Source organism: Stegostoma tigrinum, chromosome 20 (genome assembly GCF_030684315.1).
Source record: "Stegostoma tigrinum isolate sSteTig4 chromosome 20, sSteTig4.hap1, whole genome shotgun sequence".
NCBI classification, from domain to species: Eukaryota; Metazoa; Chordata; class Chondrichthyes; order Orectolobiformes; family Stegostomatidae; genus Stegostoma; species Stegostoma tigrinum.
This window is the reverse complement of record NC_081373.1, coordinates 9,294,807-9,317,233: the sequence shown is the minus strand read 5'-3', so window position 1 is coordinate 9,317,233 and position 22,427 is coordinate 9,294,807. Positions and strand designations below refer to the sequence as shown.

The following is a 22,427-nucleotide window of genomic DNA, read 5'->3' as shown; positions in this document are numbered from 1 at the left end:
AGATCCCCAGCAACCACAGTTCTTTGTTTTACTCCAAAGTCTTTACTCTTTTCTAGATATGTAGGTGTTGGTAATATTCTTGTTATTGACAAGGGCATGCATTTGTTGTCCATCTCTAATTGCCCTTGAACTGATTGTCTAGCTGGGAAAACAGCACAGGGCAGTTCACAATGAGGATCTGGAGGCACATGTAGGCCAGACTAGTCAAGGATGGCAGATTTCTTTCCCTAAAGGGGCATTAGAAAATCAGATCAGTAATGATTGCATGGTTACCCTTACCGAGGTTTAACTAATATTCTAGGTTTATGGAATTTAAAATCTTACCACCTACTATTGGGGGATTTGAACCTATGCCCTGCAAACTGGACCTATAAGGTCAGAGATAATGGGAACTGCAGATGCTGGAAAATTCCAAGATAATAAAATGTGAGGCTGGATGAACACAGCAGGCCAAGCAGCATCTCAGGAGCACAAAAGCTGACGTTTCGGGCCTAGACCCTTCATCAGAGAGGTCACCTATAAGGTCACCAGTGATATTGCCACTATGCCATCTCCCTATTCAGCATCGCTTTCCAAGACCCTTCCAATTCTTTAAGGTAGCATTTAAACATCTTTTGACAATATTTTTGATGACCCCTTCCAATATTTCATATGTCACAGTGTTGGATTCTTTCTGATAATACATCTGCCACATAACTTACTTTATCTTTACACATTACAGATACTGTATAAATGTCACGCTGTGGAGGTGCCGGTGTTGGACTGGGCTGGACAAAGTCAGAAGTCACATGACACCAGGTTATAGTCCAACAGGTTTATTTGAAAACACAAGCTTTCATAGCTCTGCTCCTTCTTCGGGTCTGGATCAAAGGTTTTGATCAGTCTGTTGAGTTGACAAGTGTGCTCTTTGGTCAGATCACCAGGTAGATGTATGTAGTGTTCCTGGTTGTTTAGTTGTGGTACACTTCCATTCTGTATGACGATGCTCGCTTCACTTGACAAAGGAGCTGCGATCCAACACTTTATCATTTCAAATAGACCTGTTGGACTACAATCTGATGTTGTGTGACTTCTGACTTTATATAAATGCGAATTGAGTTGTTGCTGTGTAAATACTCACAATTTGTATCATTTAATATTTTAACAAAAATTAGATATATTAATGAATTAACAATAGCAACTGTTTGACAGAACAACATGACTCAACATCCCCAATTGAATATATTCAAAGGCTTCAGCCAATGAAGAAGAATTGAAGGTGATGAAAAATCAAGGTACAGTACAGTGTCAGCCATGTTACTGTATTTTTTGTTTAATCCTTTGAGGATTTTCTCCGTAGATGTCAAGAGCAGTCCTCCTGTTTGGGTCTTGAAGACTTTAAGATCAGATGCAACTGCAACTGCATTATTAGCTGGTTGCGTGATTTGTTCGGAAAATGCCAAGTGGAGCCTACACAACACTATAGATTACAACAATTTGTCAATTTGCTGAAAGCAGTACAAAGAAACTATATGCGTTTCTATAGCCGTCACACAGCCCCACAATGTCATAAAAAGTGAATGGCCAACTGATTCCTTTTTAAAGTGTAGGAAACACAGCAACCAATTCGTGCACAGCAAACTCCTGCAGTAACATGAGTATAGACAGATAATCTGTGTCTGTGATTGACATACAGGGATATGATATAACTACTTTCACAGAGACATGCTTGAGGGAGAGGACTGTCAGCTCAATATTCCAGAATATAGAATCTTGAGGCAGGTGTAAAAGAGGAGGTGCTGTCACAATATTACAATGTGTATTGAAACCAAAGAGTCAACTACCGCAAATAAGGAGACACAATATCTTAGATAATTCTTCAACTGAGGCTGCAGGGATAGAAATTAAAAAGAAAAGTGAGCAATCAGATTGTTGCGAGATTGCTACAAATCCTCAAACGGCCATCTCTGCAATTTAAATCTTTTAGTTAGATTTAGACCAAGTTTGGAATGAACTGGAACACAAGGTGAGCATCAGTGATCAGGATATTGATGAGTAATTGCCACATGACAATGCTGTCAGTGGTACTTTACATCACTTTGCTGAAAACTGAGTGTAGACTGATGGCCAAATTTGATTTTTCCTGATTTTTGTAAATAGAACATGTTTGGGCAACTTTTCACTTTGATTATTAAATGATGTAATAATGGTTGTATCAGAACAACTTGACTAGAGCTATGGCTAGCTTTGGCGAAGAAGTTTAATCAATAAGGTCAGAGATGATCTTATATATCTCTGGAGCAGGTGGGACTTGAATGCAGGTCTTCTGGCTGACGGACCACTGGTGAGATCACCACTGTACCACAAGAGTGCCCAGAAACCGACTCTTATTTGCTTTAAAAACATCCACCAAAAATCAACTGTTTGTTGGATTAAACAATTAGCAATCTCTACCCACCGGAGGCAGTGCAATTTTTTTTCTTTATTCATTTAAAGGATAAGGGTGTCACTGATCAGGCGGGATTTATTGCCTCGAGGGCAGTTTGGAGACCAACATTATTATTGTGGGTCTACAGTCACATGTAGGCCAGACCAGGTAAGGATGGCAGTTTCTTATCTAAAGGACATTGGTGAACCAGATGGGTTTTTACCCCAACAATCAATTCATTATCATCATTAGATGCTTAATTCCAGATTTTTAAAAAAAATTGAATTCAACTTCCACCATCTGCTGTGCTGGGATTTGAACCTGGGTCCCCAGAACATTATCTAGGTTTCTGGATTACAATCCAGCACACAATACCACTAGGCCATTGTCTCCCCCCCTTGCTGAGGAGAAAAATATGGAAGGGTGGGAAGAGAGGGAGAGAACTAAATTAAAATGGAGTCGGAGTAGAAAGTCATCCACCCTAGCTGCTGAAATGCCCATTTCTTAACTCTACAGCTGATCTGCTTGAGCCTTAAAAGGTTCTGCATTTCAACTTTGAACATCAGCACCTCGTTTTCAATTCTCCTGGTACAGCCCCTGACATTCTCCTCTGTACTCCTTACTGAATCAAGGTTAGTCCTTTGGCCCAAAGTTAATGTTAGAGTGACAGATACTCTGGGTGCTGAAGCTATAGATTGCAGTTGAATAACAATTCTTGCTGCTCCTGGCACACCACATCTCATGGATGCCTAGTTCTGAAGTTCTAGGTCTGCAGGTGTTGGTGTGTTTGCCGAGCTGGGATGTTTGAAAGCAGACATTTCATCCCCTTACTAAGTGACATCCTCAGTGCCGTGGAGCTTCCTGTGAAGTGCTGTTGTCTTGTGCTGATTCGAATTTACATGGTCCAGCTTTTGCTGTTTCCGGTAGGTGCTGGTTCCAGCTGTGCTTTATAATGGTCGACGTATGGGGTTTAATTCAATGTGTTTGTTGTTAGATTCCACGGATGAATGCCAGGCCTCCAAGACTTCCCTGGCTGTCCTCTGTTTGGCTTGTCCAATGATTGTGGAGTTTTCCCAGTTGAAAGTATGGTTTTTCTTGTGTGTGTGTATTGAAACCATGGAAATCTGGTTGTGTTGTTTAGTTACTGGCTGGTGTTCGAGGATGCAGGTTGCTAGTTGTCTACCTGTTTGTCCCATGTAGTGTTTTGTGCAGTCTCTGCATGGTATATTTTAAATCACATTCTTCCTGTCCATCTGTCCTGTTCTATGTCTGTTCTGAATTGTTCAGCACAGTGCCTTGTCTTGATAAGGAGTGGATGGTTGTCATTCGAGCCAATGCGGTCATGGACAGATTCGTCTGCAATAATTACATTGGTGAGAATATGAGGTTAAGTAGGATTTTTCCTTTTATTGGTTCCTTCACTTCTTGCCACAAGCCCAACTTGCAACTATGTACTTCAAGACTTGGCTAGCTTAGTGCTACAAAGTCATTGTTTGTGATGAGAATGAGAGTGTAAACTGTCAAAAAATTCTGTGCACCTCAGTGCTTCTTGAAAGTGGTGTTTAACATGAATGAGTACTGATTGATCAAATAGCTAGTCGAAGGATTGTTGGATCTGTGACCATGAGACCTTATAGTGTCCAAGGTCAATTTTAAGAATTTTAGGGTCGTATCCTTTAGACTGTGCCACCTCTGATAGGTCTATCCTGCTGCTGGGACAGGACTTCCCCAGAAACAGTGATGGAGAAGTCTGAGATGTTTTGTTCCAACTATGCCAACAGTTGCGTGACCAAGCTAAAGGACAACCCTCCCCATTTCACTACAAATTCTTAGATGTTAGCTGAGTGGCTTCTATAAGACTGACTGGACTAAATATTCCTTTTATTCTGCCCAGTGCATCGGTTATTTTTATCAGACAACCAGTTATTGCTTGTAATGTTGTCTTTGTTTTTCCATATATAGGCAGAAGTACAATTACACAGAACTGAACTATTTTTTCCCCAATCATTAAATTACCTGTTTATTTTTAATCTATTTACACCAGTAAATCACCTGTATTTCCAAATGAATAATGCAAATAGGTTTGTGTAAGGCCTGTGTAGAGGAAACCAAACCATCAGAAGCTGAGGGGACATAGGGAGGCGGGAGGGGACAATATTAAAATGGAGGGAGATATAAAGTACTCTACCTCCTGATGTGCCCAGCTGTCTAAAAGCATTCTAGACAGAATTGGTGGACACTGCTTGTTCTCTCTCCAAGGACACCCAGGCATGACAGTAGCCGCAGAAAAGGGGAGGACAGTCAGCAGATGTAAGCCCCATCACAGCCCACTGCCTGCACCTGTTAATAGCCAACTTGGCCAGGCTCAGGAGCAGACCCACAATGAGGCTCTCTGATTTGTACTGGATGCCCCAAGATCTGGATCTGGTGTTGATGTGCAAGCAAAAGCACAACAAGAAAGATTTTTCAAATAACTAAAACAAGGATACAATCACCCATAACTGCCATACACATGGCCCATGGACTCGATAATGCTGCAACATAAACAGTTGAGCTAAGAGTCAGTGAATCACCTCAATCTGCGGTTTCAAGGGACTGCTGCATGCAACACCCTCCACCCCGGTCCCTGATGGAAAATGGGAGGACACCCACATAGACAGCCCTCCCATTATTGCCTTTGTAGTGGGTTGATACAAATGAACGGATTGCTGGGACACTTCAGAGAGCTATCAGAGTCAGCTGCATTGCTGTGGGTCTGGATTCATATATGGATCTGTCCAAGTATAGACAGATTTATTTCCCTGAAGGACATTAGTGAAATGTGAATCTTTCACTCATCATATTATAAGCAACTCGTTAAACGCTGCACTGTGAGATGAACAAATCATGATGCTATGTTTTCCAGACGGATCTGTATTCAGGCATTTCAGTCACAAGCTGCTGCAAGCCACTCACTATTTGAGAGCTATTGCCCGTGAAAACATACAATTTTCTATTCAGCTCTGGACGCCAAGGTGTTTGTTTGCTTGACTAATATTGATTGGGGACGATTTTCCATTTCAAAGCTGTGATTATCCCTCTCTTGCCTCACTGAAGGGCCAGAATGAAAGGTGAACAATAGCCCTAATTAAAATCACTCACCACTAGTTAACTAAATGGACAAACCTCACCTGCTCAGTATTTTAATAACCTGTCACACACACTTCAGTCATAACCTTCTTTGTGTAACATCCATTATAAAGCACAGCAGAATATTTAATACAACATTTCCTGTGTTAGTAATTGGCAGATGGGACTTCAATGGCAGAGCTGTGTAGAGAGTTGAGGAAGCAAACTGCCTGGAACCTGGTGATATTATAATAAGGTAATGGATTTGGGTCAGCAGTAAACACTTTGTTTTCTGAGTCAAAAGGTCACAGGTTCAATGTCCTGATTCATTATTTCTGCGCCTGTCCCGCTGGGAAAGGTCATCTGACCTGAAATTTTAATTCAGATTCCTCTTCACAGATGCTGCCAGACCTGCTGAGCTTTTCCAGCAACTTCTGTTTTTGCTTCGATTAGAGGATGCGACTGAACGCACCATTTTTTGACGTACAAATCTTTGGACAGATGAGGCAAGATGTCCCACGAGGCTGTGGGATCCAGACTGCAGAATTTGCTTCTTCTCGTTCCTGCCATTGCTTTTCTTGATCCTTAGGTGTTGTGACACAAAGTGTGATGCAGCTAGCCATTAATGTCAATTCTGCTGAGCTTCAAGCAGAGCTTCAGAGCATCTTTGTAGAGTTGGCTTTGTCCTCCCCCGGACTGTGGGCCAAGCTAAGAGTTCAGAAAAGAGGATCTGCTGGGGTGATGCCTGGTGGGGTGTACCAGGGATCAAAGGATTTGGTGTAAAAGTGGGAATAGGTTACACAGTTGGATGATCTGCCATGATCATTTTGAACGTGGAGCATGCTTGCAGACTCCTTTTCCTATTTTCTATGCTTCTATGTTTTAACCTTCCAGACGCAGTGTCCACTTCATTGTAGTAGCTTTTATTGGAGTCTTGCCTGAATGCTTGGATAGCCACCTTCAAGAAGGTCATTCGCAAATGGTTCTCGTTGAATCTGGAGAATGCAGTGGACACAGCTCTGGTGGATGTTCTCTAGCATTCTAACGTGTTACTGATACACAGTCCACAGGAGTGTGGTGACTAAAACCAGAACTAGGAAGGATACAATATTTATCTAAAAACCAAAAGAACTGCGGATGCTGTTAATCAGGAACAGAAACAAAGTTGCTGGAAATTCTCAGCAGGTCTAGCAGCATCTGTGAACGAGAAAACAGAGTTAACGTTTCGGGGTCTGGCAACCCTTCTTCAGATTGTATCGTATTGTTACAATATTTGCAATATTGTATTTATCTGTCCACGAACTTTACCATAAACAGATATCTGAGTCACTGAGTGCAAGTTGACTACTGCATTTCCTACATTCCAACTATGATTGCACTTCAGGAGTACTTCATTGGCAGTAAAGCACTTGGGGCATCCTGATTATTTCAAGAGAAGCTACAAAAATGAAATTTCTTGCTTTGGTTCTGGCAGTTGCTATTTTGTATTGTCTGAAGTTTCTGTTGATGGATTTTGCTTGGAAACAATCTGGGCCAGAAGTGAAACTACGACTGTACCTTTCAAAATATTGCAAGCTTTTTCCTTTCCTCACCCTGTGCTTTTCAGTTTGTATCCACCCAATTCTTTGTGTGTAGCCATTGATGCGTTTGGAACACAAGCAGGCGTTGCTGAGACTAACTCAGAAACATAACGTCATCTACTCCACGCCTGAGGGAAACCTGCTAACCCATGAAGAATGAAGCCTCTTGCATGTAAAAGTACAGCCAGAACTCCAGATGTTCCCTGGAGCCATATTCCCTTTCAGTTGCAAGCAACAATGTTGACAGAAGTTGCAATGAACATTTCATACAAATTGAAGCCCGATGGAGCATGAATTGAGGAAGAGAGTCAATTCAGCATCCAATCTGAACCTCCCCTCCCACACCGCTCAGAGCGACGTGGTTAAAATCAAGGCTGAGGACCTCAACATCTCACATTTTTAAACTTGTTTGTGGGATGTGGGCATTGCTGCCTGGGCCAGCATATATTGCTGATTCCTAATTGTCCTGGAGAAGGTGGTGGTAAGCTGTCTTCTTGAACTTCTATGTTTCACGTGTTATAGAGACTCCTATGATGCCATTGAGGAGGAAATTCCAGGATTTTGACCCAGTGACACTGAAAGAACTGCAATATATTTCCCAGTCAGGATGGTGAGTGGCTTGGAGGTGAACTTGTAGATGGCAATATTTCCACCTGTTTGCTACCCTTTAAAACCGAGAGAACTGCAGATGCTGTAAATCAGGAACAAAAACATAAGTTGCTGGAAAAGCTCAGCAGGTCTGCCAGCCTCTGCGAAGGAAAAGTCAGAGTTAATGTTTTGGGCCCAGCGACCTTTCCTCAGAACTCAGAGTCAATGTTTCGGGTCCGGTGACACCTCCTTAGAACTCAGAAGTTCTGAGGAACGGTCACTGGATGCAAAACATTAATTTTGCCTTCTTCTTCACAGATGCTGTCAGACTTGCTGAGCTTTCCCAGCTACACCTGTTTTTGTGTCTGCTACCCTTGTCTTTCTGGATGGTAGAAGCCAGTTTTATGAATGTAACAGAAGTCCTGGACCAGAGATCTTGTTGAGTAGAAACCAGAGAGGCACCAACACATGAGTTTTGAACAGGACACTTGTTGGCTAATTGGTTGTGTCATGAATAATCAATGCATCATGAAACGGGTACAGGCCGGGCATTTACTTAGGGGCTCAGTTGGATCAGTTGGCTAGATGGTTGATCTGCGAGGCAGAGTGATGCTAACTGCATAGATTCAATTCCAGTGAAGGCCCTGCCCTCTTAACTTTGCCCATAATCTGAGACAATGGTGGCCCTTAGGTTAAGCTTGGCACCAGTGGTCTGTCCAATGACAGGGCATTCCTCTGAGACCATGGCCACATACAGACAAAGGAACATTTATAGGAGGGGTTAGTGAAAGCTCACAGTGTTCTCACTGCACATTGAGAGAGCTGGTCCAATCTGAACTCTGTAAAGGCAAGTTAATTACTCCCATGAGATTCTGACCGCGGTGCCAAGGGTGAGTGGACACCCCAACAGATAAGTCAGCCCTTGCTGAGAACGAACAATCACACTGCGAGCTGATTTACTCGGTATGTGTGGAATCCTCATGATGACTGTTCGTTTGGTGACATGATTTATAGGGGCTAGGCTCCGGTATCAAAACAGCGCACTGCTCCCAGCTGGTGGCTACCCTCGGAATGGGGAGCAGCCCAGCAACCTGGTGTCTGTGACCTGATTAGCAGCAATTACACGCCAGAATATCAGAGACAAATTAACTGCCGAAGTCAGTCTGCTTCCCCTCTGAACCACAGAAGAAGCTCATGTTTCTTCACACAGCGTAGAACAAAGACGTTTTTATTCTGAGTAACAGTTGCCACAATTCAATGGCCTAATTATTTTTACACAACCTTCATGTGAAAGAGCACCAAAGTGAATCTGTGGGCCAGCACCTCCCAGCCGTGTACTGCACATTTAATGAAACAGTCTAGAGCAAAGTGTCTGTCATTGTACTGTGTTAGTGCAAAATCATCGCTATGGTGTGTAAATAACTAGACAACACCTTCCAAACCCACAACCGCTTCCATCTAGAAGGACAAGGGCAGCAGATATATGACAACAGCCCTGCTCGCAAGTTTCCCTCCAAGCCACTCACCGTCCTGACTTAAATATATTGCAGTTCCTTTACTGTAACTGGGTTAAAATCCTGGAATACCCTCCCCAAGTGCAGTGTGGTTGAACTCACAGCAGGTGGACTGCAGCGGTTCAAGGAGGCAGCTCACTCCCACCACTTCAAGGGCAACTAGGGACGGGCAATAAATGCCAGTGATGCCCATGTCCCACGAAATGAATAAATTAAAGAAGGTTTCATTTCATCCTCACTGCAACAGCAGCCTCCACAAAATCAATTTAAAACATAGTCCCAGAGGACCGTGAGGCTGGTGTCTTATTGACGAGATTGAACTGACGGTCATTTAACCTGAGGGCCACCATACCTGAGGCTACTTGCAATGTTGAGAAGGAGAGGCCTTCATGGAAGCCTTGAAAATTCATCCAAACTCTACAATTATCCTATACAGTATTTGCAATTAATGCCACCATAGCTTGGACCACTTAATGGTAGTGTTCCTACCTCTGAGTCAGCAAGCTCATGTTCAAGTCCCACCTGCTCCAGTGGTGTGTACTAACAGGTTGAAATAGAAAGTATCCAGTGGGTGTTTGTGAGGCATTGATAGTGGCAGCTTATCTCTGGGCTAGGAGACCTGGCATCAAGTCCCACCTGCTTCAGGGGTGTGTCATAACCTATCCAAATAGGTTACTTGGGAAAAATATCTAAAAGTCATCTCCAACTCGTCTAACCTCAGCACCATGACCTCGATTCTATCAAACCTCTATATGATGCTCTCACACAATCCTAATTCTGCACAATTCTCTATCTTTGCTAAATATTACACAGTAATTACAGATGTAGTTTATATAAAGATTTGAGTATTCCTGAAGGTTTTATTTTCTTCAGCTGTTTAAATAATCCATTTGTTTTTTTTAATATCAGGTAGATACTTTTGTTATCAAACTTAATAGTCTTCAGTGGAACTCCAAGACTAAAGATTTACAAGGATGTTGCCAGGGTTGGAGGGCCTGAGCTAAAGGGAGAGGCTGAATAGGCTGGGGCTGTTTTCACTGGAGCATCAGAGGCTGAGGGGTGGCCTTATGGAGGTTTATAAAATCATGAGGGGCATGGATAGGTTAAATAGAGAAAGTCTTTTTCCTGGGGTGGTGGAGTCCAAAACTAGAGGGCATAGGTTTAAGGTGAGGTGGGAAAGATTTAAAAGGAACCGAAGGGGCAACTTTTTCATGCAGAGCGTGGTGAATGTATAGAATGAGCTGCCAGAGAAGTGGTAGAAGCTGGTAGAATTACAACATTTAAAATGCATCTGGATGCGTATATGAATAGGAAGGGTTTCGAGGGGTATGGGCCAAATGCTGGCAAATGAGACTAGACTTATTTAGGATATCTGGCCAGCATGGGCGAAGGGTCAGTTTCCATCCTGTACATCTCTATGGCTCTACTAACTTTAGTTACATCAGTTACGATAAATAAACATAAAATCTGGCCGACACTGGTCTGAAATTATGACAGAAAGTGCTGGAGAAACGCAGCAGGCCTGGCAGTATCTGCAAAAAGAAACAGTTAATATTTTGAGTCTTAACAAGGCTTTTCTTCAGATCTGTTCTCCAGTGTCAAGTGCCTAAAACTGCAAGAGAATTTTTTGTTATTCACTCATGGCACATTGGTGTCAATGATAATAGGAACTGCAGATGCTGGAGAATCTGAGATAACAAGGTGTAGAGCTGGATGAACACTTGACCTACTGTGTTCATCCAGCTCTACACCTTGTTATCTTGGTGTCACTGGCTGGCTAGCATTTCTTGCTTGTTCCAAGTGAACCAAAGATCTACTCAGCCAGAAGCATCTGATGGTCCAACTGCTAAATGATGTTATTGTCCTTGCCTTGGGTGATGAAGTTCTTGATCTCAGTCCAAATTTATAGTTTAATCCTGTGACCCCTCATCCTATGTTTGTAGTTTAATTTGAAAGCAGCATTTTGGATTTAACTTTACTATTTCTTAACTATTTATGTAGCTCCATACACTGCTCTCAACCTGCTCAGTAAAACTATAACCTGAGAGTAAAATCTCATGAAGTATCTCTACAATGTGTTTGATGTTTCGTGGATATTATATTGCCATGTGCTTTGCTTCTCTCATTCAAGTAACATCACATAAGAATATAAAAAGAAGGAACAGAAGTAGGTCAATTGGCCCATTGGTTCCATCATAACCCTTAATTCCTTTACTGTTCAAAAGTCTATTTATTTTCACCTTATTACCATTCAATGGGATAGCCTCAACTGTTTCACTGGGCAGGGAATTCCACAGATTCACAGATCACAGATTCTTTGGGTGAAGAAGTTCCTCCTCAACTCAGTCCTGAATCTGCCCCCTCTTATATTGAGGCTATGTTCCCTAGTTCTAGTTTCATCCACCAGTGGAAATGATCTCCCTGCGTCTATCTTATCTATCCCTTCATAATTATATATGTTTCTATAAGATCCTCCATTGTTCTTCTAAATTCCTATGAGAATAGTCCCAGTCCATTCAATCTCTCCTCATAAGCCAACACATAATCACAGAGTATAAGCAAATGCTTGATAAACAATTTTATTCCTTTTAGCAACATAATTAATCAGAACCAACATGGGATCTGGGGATTGAAGAGTGAACTACTTCTTATCCATCCTCTTCTGGTGCTGCAATTCAGTTGAAGGATTGATCACCAGAAGCATTTTGGAATGCTGGCATACTCTCGTTGAATTGAACTCCAGCCTTGGAGATCCACTGGTTTTCATCTGTAAGGTGAGAGAAAGAGATGCAAATAGAATCAAGTGTCAGATAAGCTGGGCTTCCCTTAGAGGAGATGGTGACATAAAGGTACTAGAACTTGGCTGATAATCCAAAGAATCAATCTGATGCTGTGGTGACTGGGTTCAAAGTTCATCATTGTAGCTGCTGGGAGTTTGAATTTGGTTACGTTAATATGGAATGTAAAGCCAGTCAGTAGTAATGTTGACCATCACAGTTATTTGTTGTTAAAATATCCATCTGGTCTGCTGATGCTGTCCTCTAGGGAAGAAAGTCTGCTAACTTAAATCTGTCTCTCAACTGGGTAAGGGCAGCCAAAGACAACAATACAAATATTCTATGAAATATATTTTTTAAAAACCTTAAAGTGATAAACAGCTCTGAAATGTTGGCTGCCTGTTATTGGTTTTTATGCTGAAAGTACTGAATAGTTTGGTACTATTGATGAGGGGACACGTTCCTTTCAGGTAGCTGGTTTTGATGACATGGGTAGTGAGTGGCCGAGTGAATAATAATCATGGTCAGCATTATCCCTCTAGTGTGCTCCGTACATCCATTTCAATTGTTAAACAAATAACCCTACTTGAGAGAATCAAATGCTGTTCGTATTTGGTACGCTGTGTAAAACTTGCACCATGTTGCACCCACTGGAAGTTGATTTATACCTGTCAACAGAAATTTTCCCAGCCATATTTGAGGTGATGTATGAGTTCAGAGGCACTAAGAACTGTAGGTTATACTAGGGCACAAAAAATACTTCACACAGTCATTGAGCATAGCACAGAAGGAGGTAGCCAGCTTTTACTTAGAACAATCCAATCATCCCACTCCTCTGCTCTTTCCCCAAATCCTTGTAACTTCTTCTGTTTTAATTATTTATCCAAACTCCTTTGTAGGCTACAATTAAATATATTTTCAGGAAAATCCTGGAACTCACTCCCTAACAGTCCTAGGACTGTACCAATGCCAAGAACAAAGAACAGTACAGCACAAGAACAGGCCCTTCAGCTCTCCAAGCCTGCACTGATACATTTTGCCCTTCTGTATTAAAATTGTCTTCACTCACAGAATCCATATCCCTCTATTCCCTGTATTCTTCCTGGCGCTTCTTGAATGCTGATACTGTGTCTGCTTCCACCACTTCATCTGGCACCATGTTCCAGACACTCACCACCCTTTGTATAAGATACTTGCCTCATACATCCCTTTCAAACTCCCCCTCCAGCATCTTGAACCTGTGTCCCCTAGTAAATGATCCCTCCGCCCCATATCATGAGAAAGAGTTTTCAATTGTTTCCACCAGCCAGGCAGTACGGTGGCTCAGTGGTTAGAACTGCTGCCCCACAGCATCAGGGACCTGGCTGCAATTCCATCCTTGGGTGACTGTCTGTGCGGAGATTGCATGTTTCCCCCTTGTCTGCATGGGTTTTCTCCAGGTGCTCCGGTTTCCTTCCATGGTCCAAAGATGTGCAGGTTAGGTGGATTGGCCAAGCTAAATTGCCCATAGTGCCCCTCAGTGTGTAGGCTGGGTGGATAAGCTACGGGAAATGCAGGGTTATGGAGATGGCGTGGGTGTGGGTGGGATGCCCTTTGGAGTGTCAGTGAGGACTCGATGGACTGAATGGCCTGCTTCCACCCTGCAGGGACTCAATGATTCTAGCCCCTCGATCTTGTACTCTAAATTCTATCCACATGTTATATATAACAAGCACTTTCCTTGTCTACCTTTCCAGATGCTAATAAATTCACTGTGTATTTTTACCAATTTGGATTTTTACCTTTTGGATTTTTCTTGACATTTTTAGTATTGAGTATTGCTGGAAAAGATACACTTTTTGTCAAAGTTTTTGTTCTGTCCCCATCAGGTCAATTCACATGAAATGCCAAAGTAAAGGGAAACCACAATTATAGAGAAAATTGTACTGATGGGTTAGCGAGTGAACTTTGATTATCACTGGCATTAGAGGCAGTCCAGAAAAGATTACACCTTGTTATCTCGGACTCTCCAGCATCTGCAGTTCCTATTACCCCTCTCCCAGAAAAGGTTCACAAGGTTTATCCTGGGAATGGAGGAATTTTCTTATGAAAAGAAGTTGAGTAGGTTGGGCTTGTACTCGTTTGAATTTTGATGAGAGGAGACATTATTAAAGCATATCATGTTATTAGAGGGCTTGATAGAGTAGAAGCAGAGGAGTTGCCTTCCCTTGTGGTAGAGTGTCAGACAGAGAACATAATCTCAGAATAAGTGGCTGTCCACTTAAGTCAGAGTTGAGGAGGAGGCTTTTTTCTCTTAGAGGATTGTGAATCTATGGGATTCTTTACTGCAGAGGGCGGTTCAGGCCAGGTGTTAAGGTTAGGATGGATTTGTAATCAGTAAGGGAATAAAGAGTTTAGGGAAAAGGCAGGAAAGCGTAATTGAGGATTATCAGATCAACCATGATCTCGTTGAATGACAGAGCAGATGCAACTTCCTGCTTCTGCTTCTATGTCTTATTATGGTAGAGACATTGCCATAGAAAATGCACCAGCTGATGATGACTGAAAGTTAACTACTAATGAAATTATTTCTCAGGAAATTACATTGATATTTCCTGTGTATTGTCCTGACTGCAAGATAAAAAGCTTCAACAAAATCTGACCTGTTCAGCAAAATGCAAGTTTTTCACTTCTGAACAGCTATTTTCATTTTTTTGTTTGATTCCCACCCAGTTTCTAGTTCATAAATTGTCTAGATAAGCAGTCAAATTGTAAAAGGGAAATGTTTATTGAAAACTCTGTTGTGCATCTATTCTCAACAAGTTAATACATTTCCCAATGTGGAATCTAACCCTGAAAATCAAACTCACCCTGTTTCAATCTTAGTCCTTGATAAGTGAGTCAACTGCAATTATTATGTGCTAATAGGTCACCCCAGATTCCTGTGGTCCCTATATGTCCCTTTGCTCAACAATGACCTCTGTTGAAAGTGAAATTGCACAGATATCAGTTGAGGGAAAATTCAGTATTAGCTGAATAGCTAATCAGAGATTGAATAGCTTGGTTCCACTCATTGGCAAAACCTGGGCATGGAGGATGGCTATTTGGTCAAAGTTGATGAGACTGGTAAAATTGGAATTTAGTTGAACAGTAGACACAGTGAGCAATGTGAAGAAGGAAATAGTAAATCTCAACATGGCAGCTGTAGCTCAGGATGTAGCACCCTGACCTTTGATTCAGAAGGTTGAAGTTTCCAACTCTGCTCCAGAGACTTGAAAACAAAACTTTAACACTGAAGTGCAGTTCAAAGAGAGTGTTATGTAGTCAGAAATGTTGTCTCGCGGCTGGAACATTAAATTGAGGCCCTGCCTGCCCTCCCAGATGGATGTATTTGGTGGGGGATTAAAGTCTCTAAATCAATAGAACAGATGTTATGACATTTATTGTAATGCTGTTCTGGACTTGGTGGGAAAATTGTAGGGGTTGGCTACCTTGTCACAGCTTTGGGATCGAACATTCTCATGTTCCCATTCCTACATTAGCCATGTGAGTGATCTTTCAGCAGGCACAAGAACAAAAAGCTCCAGGAAAGAAGAGAAATGGTAACATACTTGTGAATTTCAGAAGCTGTTCGCTTTCTTGGACTTGCATATCATCAGGATGGGATGGTGCTATGATATCGTCTGTTTCGTTGTGTTGTGACAGGGGTTCTTCCAATGAGCTTGAGTCTGTTCCTTCATTCAGCTTTGGCTCTGAGAATGACATTGCAGTTGCTTCTGCTGGGTCTAAAACAGAGATGTTGATATCTGCTGACAGAGTCTGACAAGGAGAACGCTTGCACTCCTCCTGGGTCAGCAAGCTTGGGCAGATCTCCCCATCATTGGCAGGGTGCTGTATTATGAACCGTGTCCTTTCTCGGATGCCAATCCCACAACTGTGGCTGCAGAGGCCCCAGGGAGACCAGGCAGAGACTTCGCAGTCTAGAGGTGTCCTAGTGAATTTCTTTTCCTGGGAGTCTGAGGAATAACAAAAATGAAAACTTTATTAGTACAATTCAACATAATTATATTAAGGCATTACTGCTTAGTGCATGAGTGAGCATTTTGACTTCACTTTCCAATAAACTGCTAACTTGTTGCCAATGAATGTTGAAGTATTACCACGCTATGTAGAATCATTACTTGAATACCTAATCCACATAGCGTAGTTTGATCCAGGTTGTTCAATACATAAACCATATGTGCTCAATTGGGAATCCAGATAAGCTGACTGGATTTCTGTTTACCAAATTTAAAAACAAGCCATAGACACCGCAGTCAGGTATGTAATCTCAGTATTCATTTGTAAATCACTTGCATCTAAACTTAAACCTTTATCGTATATGTGGAGAAATTTAAAATTCTGTTTTTTTTAATAGCTGTGAATGCTTTCCATCTTTGGTCACTGAATGGTGACAGTTGCTCATGCAAACTTCACTTACTTGTTTTGTTTAAGTGTCTAATTTGCTCTAAGAGTTTGTAAAGGCATTAAAAATTTGCATGATGCTAAAACAGAGCCACTGCAGCTATACCTTTCTTTTCATATCGAACAGCAAGAGTTGCATCTTGATTTAATGTCAGCGCATAACTTTTAATCCATGTAAGGAATGGAATATAATGCATTGACTGTGCCCTTGTAAGTTGTGATTAATGCTGTTTGTCATTGCTGGTATTAACATGCAATATGGTATGCATAGGTGTGGCACTGGAACAATTCAATCTTTTTTTAAGGGTATTTATAATTTCTATATCATGAATATAATGCACAAGTATCGCAGTTCTGTATCAAATAGGCTGTTACATGGAAACATGCTCATAAATATGTGGTAAAAATGGTCCAAAACTGGAATTTTACATTCTATTCCACTAACTGATCACCAGTGCTTTTGCTCAAATGAATATTGCTTGATTATCGTGCTCCTTTAAGACCAATGATTCAATATTCGTATGGACTGTTCGTTTGAATAGGTCTTCAATTCAATTAGAGGTTAATTATTATTATTGTTTGATATTGCTCTAGATCATGAACAGACCTGTTCCTTCACCTCTTCTTGCTCACAATCCAAGGGCCTAAACAGTCTTTCCAGGTGAAGCAGCATTTCACCTGCATCTCCTCAATCTGGCCTGTTGTATTCACTGCACCCAGTGTGGCCTACTCTGCATTAGGGAAACCAACTGCAGACTGTGTGACCGTTTTGCAGAACACCATAAGACCATAAGACCATTAGACATAGGAGTGGAAGTAAGACCATTCGGCCCATCAAGTCCACTCCGCCATTTAAATCATGGCTGATGGGCATTTCAACTCCACTTCCCTGCACTCTCCCCGTAGCCCTTGATTCCTTCTGAGATCAAGAATTTATCGATCTCTGCCCTGAAGGCATCCCACATCCCGGCCTCCACTGCACTCTGCGGCAATGAATTCCACAAGCCCACCACTCTCTGGCTGAAGAAATGTTGTCTCATTTCAGTTTTAAATTTACCCCCTCTAATTTTAAGACTGTGTCCACGGGTCCTAGCCTCCCTGCCTAACAGAAGCAACTTCCTAGCATCCACCCCTTCTAAACCATACATTATCTTGTAAGTTTCTATTAGATCTCCCCTCAACCTTCTAAACTCTAATGAGTACAATCCCAGGATCCTTAGCCGTTCATCATACGTTAAACCTACCATTCCAGGGATCATCCGTGTTAATCTCCACTGGACGCGCTCCAGGGCTAGTGTGTCCTTCAGTTCATGTGCAAGCAAGACCCTGACCTTCCCGTAGCTACTCATTTTAACACAGTGTCCTGCTCACATGCCCACTTACCTGTCCTCGGGAGGCTGCAGTGATCCAGTGAATCATGGTGCAAACTGGAGGAACAACATCTCATCTTCAGTCTAGGCACTTTGCAACCTTCTGGATTTAACATTGAGTTCAGCGCCTTCAGATTGTGAACCCAATCCAATTCCTTCCCTTTCCTTTGGCTTTACTTGTTGCATTCTCTGTCACCATGTCCTCTCTCCCCACCTCCCACTCCAGTGGGAGTTTTTGTTCTTTCCTGTTTGGCAGTTAGACACACCATTGTTCTGCCATTCTTACATTCAGATCACTTCATCGGAGCTATCAATAGCCTCTCTCCCCCAGCACTCAAACCCCACACACCATTGCATAATGCTTCCCCCTCCATACTTCATGTCAGCACTGGTGAACAGCCATCTAGACTCGAAACGTTAGCTCGCTCTCTCTCAATAGATGCTGCCTGACCTGCTGTGATTTCCAGCATTTTTTGTTTTCAGTCACTTTGACAATATTGCCACAGTATAAAGAAATCAGTGGAAATCAGGTTGGGTGGGATCAGGGAGCTTAGGATCTGGGAATAGGGTTGAGAAGACAGCAGATTTTCCATTTTAATCAGGAGGATTTATATTTGATTTACGCTTGTTTGCATTACAACAATGTTATTGATTTTATGTGAACTGTCAAAGCATATTGGTGCAGCAGCACATCGGTCCATGAAATAAGGACGGGGAGGGGGGGGGTGTGGCGGTGGGGGGGTGGGTGGTGAATTTTCTCCAAACTGTGACTTCCCACAAGGGTCAAGTGTCCAACCTCTAGGGGATAACGCCTAACTATTAGATCCGTGTCTTCAGAGAGTGTTTTGCAAATATTCCAGAAAAAGAATGGTGGACATTTGCAACTCTGTTCCACAAACATCAGTTAATGCTGGGTCAGATGTTAAATCCCCATGTTCCTAACTTTGAAATTGATGGATTTTTGATAACCACCAGTATTGAGGATATTGAGCAGAGGTTGGTATATACAGTTAGCTCACAAATCAGTCATGATCTCACTGAATGGTGAGGGTTATGGGGCAGGAGCAGACTATTACAGTTAAAAGGGCTACTCCTGTTCCTATGCTCCTATGTCAATGCTGTATGTGAGCAGAAGGGGATTGATAAATCACTGGCCCATCTGGTACTCACAGGATGGTTAAGGTGGAGAACCTAATATAAATCAAAGAATGGGGACGGAGAAAAGAAATCATTTGGTTCTCCTGGAGGTTGTTGCTGGTAGATTAATTGCCTGCTGAGGCTGTTTGCTGATAACCTTGTGTTAATGTATTGGTTTATGCAAGTTGTCTGGTAATCCCTGGCTTTAGACAGCCCACCATTAGTGGTGCAGTACAGATACTAGTACAGCAGAAAGCATGTAAGGCTGCCCAACATCAATGAAGAGATAAGAGTTGTCAGAGGGAATAAGTGCTTGTTTTTTGGTGATTTTTTTTGTACTCATCAGTTTTCAAATTTTAAGAATGGAACTGCTCTAACACTCCGTTTTGCACTGTGTGGAATTGATCCCAGTCAGGTAATAGAACTAGTGATACCATACAGACCTTGCTATAAGCATACATCACCATGGCCATCCCTGACTCAGCAGGGGTGTGGCACAGTGGTATACCATCAGGATAGAGCTTCCCTTGCAGCCCTCAACATTGACTTCAGATGTCACACAGAAACAGAAAATAGGGGCAGGAGTAGGCCATTTGACCCCTCAAGCTTGCACCACCATTAATGATCATAGAGTTCAATACTTTAATCCTGCCCACCCTCCATATCCCTTCATCCCTTTCGCCACAAGAGCTATGTCTACCTCCTTCTTGAAAATACATAATGTTTTGGTCTCAACCACTTTCTGTGATAATGAATTCTACACGCATTATTGTGGTTGGATATTCCTCTAGATTGGCGACTGCTCACCTTCTCCCGTTGCCACCATTCCCATAGCGTGAAGAGGTAAGTGGGAATTCCACAGGCACAAAATCTCAAGACAAACACGGGAAAGGAAACCACCTGCTGATTATGACCCACCTCCCCCCTCAGCTTAGGAATCACTTCTCATACATATAACAAACAAAATTAGAAATTGCTGGAAAAGCTCAGCAGGTCTGGTAACATCTGTGGAAAGAAATCAGAGTTAATGTTATGGGTCGAGTGACCATTCCTCATACCACAACTGGATAGCTCTTAACTGGCCTCTGGGAAATTAGGATAAACAATAAATACTGGCCTAGCCTTATCCAATGAATGTTTAAAAAATGGAAAAAGCATTGAGGGTAATAAATACAGAATGTATTCCGGATGAGTCCATTCCCAAAAGTGATTCAGTAGTGCCATTTGTTGACTGATTTGGCCGAGCTCTAAAGACAAAACTTCCAGAGTCGATTTTTGGCTGGCAATGAGGGAGACAGCATTAGGGAAAATACCTACTTGAATTCATCCTAATCAATCTATCCATCACGAATGCATCCATTTGTGACAGTATTGACACGACAGACAAGTCTCACCTTCACTTTGAGAATACAATCCATCATGTAGTATGGCACCTTCACCATGCAATATAGGGTAGATTTCAAGTAGACCTAGCAACATAAAACTGGATATCAAGTGCGTTCAATGACAGAGCTATATTCAATCACAATCTGTAACCTCATACCCTGGCATACCCTTCACTTCACCATTACCAGCTAACTAGGAAAACAAAACCTTGGTTCAGTGAAGGACAGCATGCACAAAAGTATCAAGAATATATAAAAAGATGAGGTGGAACTGCAAAATAGGACTACTTGTATGCCAAACAACTGAGGCACCATATATTAAACAAAGCTAGGTGATCCAATAATGAATGGATCAGATTTAGGTTTTGAAGTCCTGCCATATCCAATCATGAATTGCAGACACTGTAGCACTGACATCCACCATCTTTGTAGAAAACTTCCCAGGTTGTCCTTTTGCACAAATAAAGGTAAAATCCAATCTAACCAATTACGATACCTTTGGTCCACTCTTAATCATTACAAAAATGCTGGAAGGTGTCGTTGACAGGGATGTCAAACAGCAATTATTCAGCAATAACGTGCCCAGTTTGGGTTCCATCAGGGCCGCTCAACTCCTGACCTCACTACACATGAACAAAAGAGCTGAGGCGAGATTGATAGCTCTTAACATGGATGGGTTTGAGAATGGATTTGAGCAAGTGCGCCACCAGGGAGCCCAAGCAAAGCTAACATCAGCAGAAATTGGCATAAAACTGCCCACTGGTTGAAGGTGTACGTGGTACAAAGGAAGATAGTTGTGATTATTGTAAGTCAGTCTTCTCAGTCCCATGACGTCCCTGTAGGGGTTCAACAGGGGAGTGTCTGAGACCCAAATATCTTCAGCTGCTTCATCAATGACCTTATCTCTCAAAAGGGAAGGTTATAGTGTTTATGATATGCGGGTGGATTAGCCATGGGAAATGCAGGGTTATAGGGATAGGGTGATGGTGTCAGTGTGGGTGGAATGCTCCTCAGAGGATCAGTGTGGACTTGATGGGCTGAATAGTGTGCTTCCACACTGCGGGGATTCTATGATTCATATGCGGGAATATGATTGTTCAGCACCAATTGAAAATCCTCAGGTATTGAAGCAACCTGAATCTGTATATAGATAAACTTGGGCTGATCAGTGACAATCAACACTTACACTACACAAGTGTCAGGTCATTGTTATCTCCACTGAGAGAGAATCTAACCATCTCCCCTTTTCATTCAATGGTATTACCATTGCTAAATCTCTCACTATTAACATTCTGGGCACCACCATTGTCCAGAAACTGAACTAGACCAACCATATCTCAGAGGCTGAGAAACCTACAGCAAGTAACTCACATACTGAATCCCCAAATCCTGTCCACCACCTACATTTCAATCACAATCCTAATCTGTGCATATGCCTGGTTAGCTTGGATGAGTTCAACTCCAACAACATTCAAAACACCAGACACTATCCAGCACATAGCAGCTTGCTTGATTAGCACCCCCAGACCACCTCAAACTTTCATGTCCTCTGCCAGCGACACATCATCTTTACTGGTGGTTCCCTGCAGACAAGGATGACTCACTACTACTATAATGAAATGTGAGGCTGGATGAACACAGCAGGCCCAGCAGCATCTCAGGAGCACAAAAGCTGACATCTCTGATGAAGGGTCTAGGCCCGAAACGTCAGCTTTTGTGCTCCTGAGATGCTGCTGGGCCTGCTGTGTTCATCCAGCCTCACATTTCATTATCTTGGATTCTCCAGCATCTGCAGTTCCCATTATCACTGACTCGCTACTACTCTCAGGGTGAGTCCATAGGTGGCTGTACAGACCAAATTTGCCACAGGCTCTGTTACACTTGGGGCAGAAGGTGGTTGTGGGAAGCGTTGGGAGTAACCTTGGTGTGGCAACATGCTCCTGATGCTGTTTTCACCTGGCTTCCATATTTTGTCGATGGCATGTCTCAAGGTGCATGACGTCTTTCCAAATGTCCCTCCTCCACTTTGGACAGTCTTGGGCCAATAATTCCCAGGTGTCTGTGGAAATGCTGCACTTCACCAGCAAGACCTTGAGGGTATCACTGATTTGCTTCTTC

The 22,427-nt window shown here is 42.3% G+C and overlaps 1 protein-coding gene and 1 long non-coding RNA gene across 4 annotated transcripts in view; one reads left to right on the top strand and one right to left on the bottom strand.

Moving 5' to 3' along the window:
* Positions 1-11,784: 11,784 nt before the first annotated feature.
* Positions 11,785-22,427, bottom strand: part of LOC125461945 (spondin-2-like) — a 43,403-nt gene continuing 32,760 nt past the window's right edge. The window contains exons 4-5 of the mRNA XM_048551340.1: positions 15,565-15,969; positions 11,785-11,964 (exon numbers count right to left, since the gene is read on the bottom strand). Of these exons, the coding sequence (XP_048407297.1) occupies positions 11,873-11,964; positions 15,565-15,969 (497 nt within the window). The 3' untranslated portion in view covers positions 11,785-11,872. The remainder of the gene's footprint in view (positions 11,965-15,564; positions 15,970-22,427) is intronic.
* The window catches only part of LOC132210780 (uncharacterized), a 90,870-nt gene continuing 84,638 nt past the window's right edge, over positions 16,196-22,427 (top strand). For 2 of the 3 annotated variants that reach the window (XR_009446959.1, XR_009446960.1), the window contains exon 1: positions 16,196-16,273. This is a non-coding gene — a long non-coding RNA (uncharacterized LOC132210780). The remainder of the gene's footprint in view (positions 16,274-22,427) is intronic. The other variant, XR_009446961.1, reaches the window with a different exon arrangement.